Source organism: Varanus komodoensis, unplaced genomic scaffold (assembly GCF_004798865.1).
Source record: "Varanus komodoensis strain SLA01 unplaced genomic scaffold, ASM479886v1 scaffold87, whole genome shotgun sequence".
NCBI classification, from domain to species: Eukaryota; Metazoa; Chordata; class Lepidosauria; order Squamata; family Varanidae; genus Varanus; species Varanus komodoensis.
The window spans coordinates 926971-936337 of record NW_025336565.1 but is presented as its reverse complement, the minus strand read 5'-3'; the positions used below and the strand labels follow the sequence as shown (position 1 = coordinate 936337).

General features: G+C 62.4%; 1 protein-coding gene across 4 annotated transcripts; it reads left to right on the top strand.

The window, feature by feature from the left end:
• Window positions 1–602: 602 nt before the first annotated feature.
• Window positions 603–9367, top strand: LOC123016679 (thyroid receptor-interacting protein 6-like). Of its 4 annotated transcripts, none has more exons than XM_044417232.1 (9): window positions 603–1378; window positions 3091–3185; window positions 3861–3980; window positions 4070–4762; window positions 5530–5620; window positions 6062–6231; window positions 7430–7608; window positions 7781–7901; window positions 8655–9367. In XM_044417232.1, the coding sequence occupies exons 1-9, from the start codon at window positions 1141–1143 to the stop codon at window positions 8784–8786; spliced, it is 1839 nt and encodes a 612-aa protein (XP_044273167.1). In that variant the 5' UTR covers window positions 603–1140; the 3' UTR covers window positions 8787–9367. The 4 variants fall into 4 exon arrangements, with proteins under 4 accessions (XP_044273167.1, XP_044273165.1, XP_044273166.1 ...); XM_044417230.1 differs by having other exon boundaries at window positions 605–1371; window positions 3091–3192; XM_044417231.1 differs by having other exon boundaries at window positions 605–1378; window positions 3091–3192; window positions 3864–3980.

The window sequence follows — 9367 nt, the reverse complement described above, 5'->3', positions numbered from 1 at the left end:
GAAGGGCCTGGCTTGGGGTCTCCATCCGCGCGCATTTTCTGGGCATGGGGCTGCGCCCCGCTGAAGATCCAGAAAGGGCCCTCATTTCCACACAGCCTCCCAGACGGGGGTCCGGCCCCTTTGCGCCTGCTCTCCTCCCTCCCCGGCTGGCGTCGTGGCTTGGCTCGCTCTCTTGAGTCGTGCGGACTTATTTGCCCCGACTGCGCTGTGACCTGTCCCGTCCCGACTTGTTAAGATGGCTTCCTTCATTCCACGCCGCTTGCACACGGGGGCGGGGGGGGGGGCTGCCAAAGTTGCTGTCTCAAGGGCTTGCTCTGAAGATGCAATCTTACGCGTGTCCGAACATGCACAAGGGACTGCAACTCCCTGAGCTTCATTAGGTCTAAACATGCCAACGGTTGTGCTCGCACTGGGCTATGGAAGCTGGCGAATGGGCTAGTTGAAGCGTGTGTGCTAGAGTCTTGAAAAGTTTTGAGCCCTCTTGAAATTCTCTTGAACCCCCGCCCCCAAGATGATTTCCTTTAGTTTTTTACATTCTGCATGCTTTTGGGTGGCAGGCACGGCCTCCTTGCGTTCATGGCGGTCTGTCCTCACGACATCCCTGTGAGGTAGGTTCGCCCGAGGAAGAGCAAGGGGCCAAACTGACCGAGCGTGGCTCTCCCAATCCCATATCCAGTGCGTAGCTGCTACACTAAAATGTTGCTTCCAGTGTCTGCTCTGCATGTTACTGTCCCCCGTCGCAGGGTTTACTGATAGCAAGAGTCTCCACTTTGCAGCCCTGGAAAGTTGCACAGAAATGCACGTTTTCGTATCCAAAAGTTCTGTTTGAAGCAAGCAAACCTTGTCGTGATAGCGGGTTGTCGCGCAGCTGTGCTCTGGCCGGGCTTGTGCTCTCTAGATGGCAGGCAGAGGTTGGGGGCTCCTCTCCCTTGCCTTGACCCAAAGCCGGGCTCAGCGTCTAGAAACCGACGCCGTTTCTCCTGAGTGGCGGGGGCTCCGAGGACCAGTGCGCATCTAAATATTGTGTGCACACACACCTCTGGGAAGCGGAACCCAGGCGTCCGGGCAGCTCCCGCTTCCCTGCCTTGCGAGCTCCCAGAATCCCCCAGGCCACCTCCCGGGCCCTGTTTTTGGCTCCTCATGCTGCCTTGTCTTTCCCCAGCTTCCCTCGTGATGTCTGGCCCCACCTGGCTTCCCCCAAAGCAGGTGAGCGTCCCAGGCCAGCCTGGCATCGCAGTTTCCCCTCCGGCACTTTGCAAGTCCCAGAAGAGCTTCGCCCCCATTCCTGCCGCTCCGAAACCCGCCTACGAGCCCCAGGAGGCCAATGGGACCATGAGTGCCACTGGGCCATCTCCTCACTACCAGCCCCAGGTGCCAGGTAACTTGGTTCGGTGCTACTTAGCAGGGCTGTGGGCAGAAACGGAAATTTCGGGAAGCTCCATACTCTGTGCTATTATTCGAACACGTAGGGGGAAGATGGGGGCCATGAGTTCTGCAACAGTCTTGCTTTCTGCTATTTCCCTATTCTCCAAGTTTGCATAATGCTGTTTCTGAACGACTCCTACTGACAGCCCTTTGAGGTCGGCCGCTGGGTGCCGTTTGCAAAGGCTGGGGCAGAAAACCTGTCCGTAGCGGATTTGACTCGAGATTTTCTAACCCAATGGCATCTTTTCCTCCTGATGCTCCGTTGACGCTTCCTGACCAGAATTCCTGACAATTTCGTGGCTTCGGTCGCAGCAAGCCCTGGCATGTGTCTTGCGTTGTGTGTTGTGGGCGTCCTCCTCTCTGGGGCGCTGGCTTGGAAAAGAAGCGGGCCCGGCTGGAGGCCGGGAGGTGGCTGGGAATGGAAACGGTACATTTGGTGGGGGACAAGAAAATACAGGCTGCCCAGCTGGGGGTTTGATCACCTGGAATGGAAAGAGGGCTGATTTTTTTCAGCAACCTTCCCCAGCTGGATCACAACTCACAGCACGTTGGCATTTCTTGCCTGCAGATTTTGGGGTGGCTCTCTTGTAAAAGGGCAGTTTTGAGGGATTTGTCAGCGATGGGGGGGCCGTCTGTTGGTCGTGGGAGTCAGGAGAGGAGACGCTGCTATTCGGAGACGCGGAACGGCTGCCGAACTGCAGGCTTGTCCTGAGAGCTCCGTGCTAATCAAATGGTACAAAGATGTTTTAAACAAATGCATGGCCCAATTTTTCCTGCCTCTCTGACCACCTGGTGGCTTTAGTGGTGGATGCCTGGAACGGGGGGGGGGGGGGGGGGAGCCGCGGGGGGGCCGGGCTGCGGGGGGGGGGGTCTCTACGGGGGGGGCCGTTGCACATTGGCCGAGGTACCCAACCTCTTGCGATCTCAGCTTCTGTTTACCTGGGAATCTGATCCTCGCGGGTTCAAGGGGCTTCCTAGCTTTGAAGCATTTCTTCAAAGGAAAAGCCAGGTGAATGGAGAAGGGGGAAACATTTGCTTTTTCATCCACATGCTGAGGGAGAGCAAGAGGGGGGTGAGTGAGCAGGGAAAGGACGTTGGGGTCGCACCGGACAGCTCAGCTCAGGGAAAAGACTGACCGGGTGGGCAGCTGCTGTGAAAAAGAGAAATTCTTCTGTCGGGGCTTGTTGGAAAAGAGATTAGAAGTAAAAAGCGAAACACCCTGATGAGGCTTGACCCCCTTGGAAGCGTGCAGTTGGAAAGGGGGCAGAGGAGAGCCCCTGGGACACTCACGCCCTGCCGGGGGCTTCCTGTTGGGGTGGCTGCTTGGCCCCCGCGGGGATGGGCGAAATGGGGCCTGGCCTGGCCTGGCCCGGCCCACGCTGGGGCCTCTTCGGCAGGTGGGACCGGTCACGTCTTGGTGTTGTTGGACTCCAGTTCCCATGAGCTCCGTGAGCCAGTCTGGAGCAGAGCACCCACCGGCCGCGCCCAAGTTCCTTGCTCCCACTTTTTTGGGCAAAGAACAACGTGGACACAGGCTGGGGTTGGTGGGAGCTGTGATCCCACTCATGGGGAGGGTGCTGGTGTGGGAGAAGCTGTGGCGTATGGGCAGAGGGGCACCCACCCACTGACCGCTCCCCCTTTTCCTCCGCCTCTCCACCTTCCCAGGGCCGCAGGATTCCAAAGGTGAACCCCAGTATTCCTCTGTAAATGAGCGGGGAGCGGGGGGCTCCTGGGGCAGCATTTCCCCCCCCCAACTATCCGCTGCAGGTAAGCGAGGCCTGCTGAGCATCGGGGAATTCCGCACGTGGCTTTGGGTCCTCTTTCCAGCAGTGGGAATAAGTGAGGGCAGGTTGTTGACCCTGGAGAAACGCCGACTGCCCCCATGAAATCTCACCTGGGGGGGCTGTGCTGAATCGAGGGGTCCCTCTAGAAGTTATCCCCTGGAAAAAAGGTCTGCCTGCCTTCCCTCCTCCCTCCCTCCTTGACCAACTTCACCTTAAGTTTGGCCATTTGCTTCTATGCCCCCATAAAGATCCTGTGCTTTTATAGCTGCATGGCAGGCTGAAATCCCACAGGTGCAGTCCTCCTTGTGCACACCAGGGCCGGGCCGGAAGCGGAGCTCCTGATGTTTTGAACGTCGCCTCTCAGCCGTCCTCAGCCGAGCAGTCGGGAGTTCTGGGAGCTGAAGTCCAAAACATCTGAAGAGCTACCTTTTGTCCACCCTGGTATACAATACAGTAAAGCAGACCCCCCCAGCCCCCAGTTTAAGGGGGAGGGGGTGTGGCGGAAGCTGGGCACAGCCTGGCCTTGCAGAGGCCCCCTGGAAGGGACTGGACCCCCTCCCTTCGCCCGGCCTCCTGCCCCTCCGGCTCCAAGCGATTGGGGGATTCCTTTCCCTCCTGTCCCACCTTTTCCCACCTGTCCATTTCTCCCAGCAGGGGGGCTCCATGGAGCAGGGACTACACCGCCCATCCAGCATCGACCTGCAGATCGACTCGCTGACCAGTATGCTGGCCGACATGGAGAGCGCCAGGAGCCGTCGGGGCGAGAGGCAGGTCGGGAAGCTGTCCCGGAATTCCGGGGGGCGGGTCCCCGGCGCCTTCCCCCCACCTGGCGCTTGACTGCGTTTTCTCCTGCCCTGCAGAACCTGGAGCCCACTCCGTACCCCACCAGCCTGCCACAGCCGGGGGGCGCCAAGCCCACAGCAGCCTACAAGCCGGGCCTTTCCGGAACCTTCTCTCCCGCCAAGGCTCCTGCGTTCTCCACTGATACCTACACCAAGAGCGGGCCTTACGCGGGCGGCCCGCCGACCCCCACTCCGTCCTACCCACCTGTCTCGGGGCTGCCCGCGCAGTATGGGGGCCCCATTTCCAGCGACCCCTTCCCTGCTGGCTACCACCGGGCAGCTGCGCCCCCGAAGCCGTACCCCCAGCCGATGCCGGCCTCGTACGCAATGGCATCCTCTTCCGCCGGCCCGCTCTTCAATGTGCAGGTGAAGGTGGCCCAGCCTGTCCTGGGCTACAGCCAGCCCCGGCGCAGGGCCGAGCAGGCGTACGGCCCCCCGTCGCCCCGGCCGGGCTGCGGGGCCAAGCCACCCCCGCAGTTCGCCCCGGAGCCGGGGGTGAGGGGCCGGCCCCACGACACGGAGCCCTGGGGCCCGGACCCACCCGCCTATGGCCGGCGGCTGGGCGAGGGAGAGTTCTACGCTGGCCCCGGGGGGCACGCCAAGCTGGGGGCGCCGATGGGGCCATACCAGCCCGCCAAGCCTGGAAAGGAGGAGCCGGCCCTGGGGGCGCCGATGCCAGCCGGCGGCGGAGCGCTGCGGTACCAGCACCAGGTAAAGGCGGCTGGAGCGGGGAACCGGGCCGGGGGATCTGGGCTGGCTGGGCAGTGAGGGATTGGCAGGAGAGGGGCCGGAATCCGGAGCCTTCTCTACCTGGGGGGCACATTGAATCCCAGAGCTGGGGGGGCATGTTTTTAGTGTCAGTGATTGTATCCCACTCCTCCCAGGGTGGCCCACACTCAGGCAGTGACATAAGACAGTCCGTGGAGGCTCAGTCTAAACAAAGTCACAGCACGCAAGGAAACATGGCTGAGGAGGGCAAAGGGGAAAGGTTTGCCTTTGCCCAGTCCACCAACCCGCATCTCTTTCTGGAGGTCCAAAGTGTCCAGGGAACCATCCCTTTGGCCTGAATCCCAAATGTTTTGGGTAGGGCTTTTGTGGCTCTGGTTGCTGAGTACGGAGGTGAAGGGCACTCTGCACATGCACTGAAGTGGGCCCTATTCTGGATTTCTCCCCCCCGCCCCCATGCTGAGCCCTGGCAAAGAAGAGTAGGCACGGGGGCTGACCCTGGAGAGTGGGCAGCCAAACCAGTAGCCTGCCCCTGTCCTTAGTGGGGCCGTGCCGTCCCTGTGGCTAGAACTTTGTAGGGGCACAAAGAATTCCCCGCCCGCACGGGGCTTACAATCTGCACAGAAATGTCCGTGGCCCCGAAGGCTCTCGCCTGCAAGAGGGAACAGGGCTGTGGGACAGCGGGGAGCCTGGTGGGTACAAAGAGGAAAGCGCTTGGCACTCCTTTCCTCCTCCCTCTCCTCTCTTCTCAGGCTCCCCCAAGCCGCCCCGAAGAGGAATTGGACCGGCTCACGAAGAAACTGGTGTACGACATGAACAACCCCCCTTCCGGAGAATATTTTGGTGAGGCTTCTGGAATTAGGGGATCCAGTCCTCCAAGACTGGGGAGGGAGAGAGGCTGGTGGTCATGGGGGCTGTGTAGAGCCTCCACCCTTAGGAGAAGTCTACCTCCGAATCCCAGGGGCAGGGGTCGCAGCACAAGGAGAGGCCATCACCGCCCTCAGCACCTGGCCAGCTGCTGGTGCATGACGCACGGCCTGTTTTTTGTCACGCTGCGCTCGTTTCGTCGCCCAAATCCAGCCGCGGGGATTTGCCCCTGTAACTCGCTGTCAGGGTCAGCCATGCCAGGGCAACGTTTCTCCCTCCGACGTCCAAGGCCCCGAAGGAGTGAGCCGCACTGCAGGGCTGGCCGTTACCCCTTCCTGCAAGCAGGAGAGGTGCCGTCGAGCCGCGGGGGGGGACTGCCCCCCCCGGCCCCCCCCAACGCTCCCTCCTGCCTTGCAGGCCGCTGCGCCCGGTGCGGGGAGAACGTGGTCGGCGACGGCACGGGCTGCGTGGCCATGGACCAGGTCTTCCACGTCGAGTGCTTCACCTGTGGCACGTGCCGCTGCCGTCTCCGTGGGCAGCCGTTCTACGCCATCGACCGGCGCTCCTTCTGCGAATCCTGCTACATCGTGAGTGGGGGGAGGCTGCGGGGTGGGGGGGAGGCCCCAGGAGCCCGGGGAGGCGAGGCGCTTGGGGAGGGGGCCACGGAGCGGGGCCACGCTTTCCGGCTGTCCCGGCACGCCTCCCGGAGGCTCTGTCCTTGGGCCGTGTGCAGTGCGAGGGGTCCTGCTGCCGGCTGCCGGCTTGGCCTGGGGGGCGCGTGGGCGGGCAGAGCCGCAGGTGGAGGGCAGCGGCAACGAAGGCTTTTAGAGGCGCCCCATAGCGATCCTGCTGGCCCGTGGGAGGGCCCCCCCGCCGGCGTCACGCAAGCCGGCCTGGGCGGTGCGGCTCTCGCGTCGCGAGCACGGCCGATGTGCCCGCCACGGGCTTCGGGGAAGGCCCTCCGGTTCCCGGCCAGTGCGCTCCTGCCGGCCCTCCGCACCGTGCTTTGGCTGGGCCCCGGAGCGCAAGCGCATGGTGCCCGTTACTGCCACACACATCCAGCAGTCTCCGATTCACGGGGCCCTGCGGAACTGCCCGTCCCCACACACACTGACAACAGAAGCAGACAGGAAGTTGGCCAGACAAGCCTGCGCACGCCGGGCAGCCGCACGAAAGACGTTGCGAAAGACGGACAAGAAACGTTCTTTTAAAAATGGCAGACACGGCCCCGGTTGTGCTTTTCTGAGGTTCCACGTTTTTGGCAATGGAACAGCAGCAGGCCGAAGGGGCAGCGATCGGGACGGGAGGGTTCAGCAGCTGCGGTCCCAGGCCAGACCCCAAACCCAGGAGGCCCCTAAGCAACCCCCTGACGTTCCACAGACCACGGGACCTGCTCGTGGGCCAGCAGGAGCATCCACGGCCAGCGTTACAGTTCTTGCCAAAAACCCCCACTTTGTGGCCGGCGAGCACATAGGTCCAGGGGCTCATTTTTAGGTTTTGACATGAAATGCACGTTAGCTTTTTATAACCCTTTCATTCCTGGATCGATGTGTCAAGCGGGAGGGTGGCGGAAGCAACGTGGCACCAGAAGCGGGTGTGCGCACCCCTGCTTTCCTTTGAAAGCGGGGACAGCAAACCATCCTGCCCTAACAGATCGGGAATGGAGAAGTCAGCCCCGCCTGCTTCGCCAGAGGTGGAGGATGATGGGCGTTGTTGGCCCAGGCACCCGTCGGTGTGGGTTTCGGTTGGCTGGGCAGTACCTTTGCGCCGTCCTTTTCCCGCCAGGTGACCCTGGAGAAATGCTCCATGTGCTCCAAGCCGATCACGGACCGGATCCTGCGGGCCATGGGCAAAGCGTACCACCCACAATGCTTCACCTGCGTCATCTGCCACCGGTGCCTGGACGGGGTCCCATTCACCGTGGACGCCACCAGCCAGATCCACTGCATCGAAGATTTCCACCGGTAAAGAGCCTCCGCCGGAGAACTCGCCCGCTGGCTGGTTACGGGCCGCCCCTGAATCCTCCTGTGCTCCAGTCCTGCCTGGGGATGATGGGGGCAGCAGTCTGAACGCACAGAGGGCTGCAGGGAGGCGACTTTGCAGGACAGTGAGGCCTTTGCGTTTGCTTCTCTGTAGAAAATTTGCCCCACGGTGCTCCGTGTGTGGAAACGCCATCATGCCGGAGCCCGGGCAGGAGGAGACGGTGAGGATTGTCGCTTTGGACCGCAGTTTTCACATCGGCTGCTACAAGTGCGAGGTGAGGAGAAAAGGGCCCGTGAGGATGCTGGTCAGGCGCCTCCGGCCTCTCCGGCGGATGGAGACGCGCCTTTCCGAGCGTTTTGGAGACCGGGGGGCCAGCCTCTCAGGCTTGCAGGCCACAGCCGACCCTCTTGGGCTTCCACCTTGCTAGCCAGAGCCCGTTTCCCAGGGCCCGGCCTTTGCACGTGTCCCCCTGCCGTCGCCGACAGTTGAAATGGCCTCTCCAGAGTCACACACCGACAGGGCAGGTAGTCTGGCTCTCGTGGCTCTGCCCGGCTGCGGAAGGCACCTCCTTTCCCCCACTGCGGGACTTCTCCCCAGCAAGCAAATTGCATCATTCAACTCTGCATGCTGGGAAAAAGCCCTTCCGTCCGTCCGTCATGACTCTCTCTGCACCCAGCCTTGTCTGCGAACCCCTTTAGGTTCTTGTCGAATAAGAAAGAGGGTGACCTGCCTCCCATCCATTTTCTCCGCTCTGCTCCGATTTAAAAAAATAAAATGCTGGGCTTCGTTCTGCAACACTTGCAGCAGCAAGAGCACACACGAGCACGTGCAGAGTGCCTGCGGGGCGAGAGCCTCAGCGTTGCCCCGCCTGCCCTTGCACCCCCCTGCAGTTGGGGGCAGGGTCCCAGCTCGGCCGGTGGGTGTGATGTGGGGGCTGCGTCAGTTCGGGACCCCTGGATTCCGGGGGGGAGCGGGGCGGAAGACGGGGGGGGGCCGGCGCACCACTCACGCTGCTTCCTTGTCCCAGGAGTGTGGGCTGCTGCTCTCCTCCGAGGGGGAGGGCCGAGGCTGCTACCCGCTGGACGGCCACATCCTGTGCAAGAGCTGCAGCGCGCGCCGCATCCAGGAGCTCTCCTCCAAGATCACCACGGACTGCTGATGCACGGGGGCTGCCCCACAGCGCCCCCGCCGCCCCCCGTCCCTCGGGCCTCTGGGCCCCGCCTTGCTGCCCGCGCCTGTCCTCGCACACCCGGCTCCCTTCGCGCAGCCCTTGCCCCCCTCCTCACTGACTTTCCGGGTGCGTGTTCCCACACCTCACTCTTCGGTAACGGTCCCCCCACCCGCGTGTGGGGGCAGATGTCTCGTCGTGCGGGGCGAGGTTCTGGCCCGCTCCCCCCGCCTCTTCCGTACCTGGGCAACAGCCCCCAATCGCACCGGGCGTTCTGGGATCGCCTCCGTGTTCCTGCCGCCCCGCAGCACGACAGACCTGAGCCCCAAACCCATAAGCTGGTCTTAGCTGGTTGGTGTGGGCTTTGTGCCACCCTGGGCCCCGGACTCCTGGGTCCCCCTCCGAGGCCAGGGGCTCCTGCCTTTTAACTGGCCCCAGTGTCCAAGCCCCTGGCTGGGGACTTTTTAATCAACCCTCCGCCTCATCTGACCTCTTTCGTACCCACAAGGTGTGTTGTGCACACTTCTGTGTCCTTTGTGTCCGCATTAATAAAAATAGTTCAGACCTTGCAA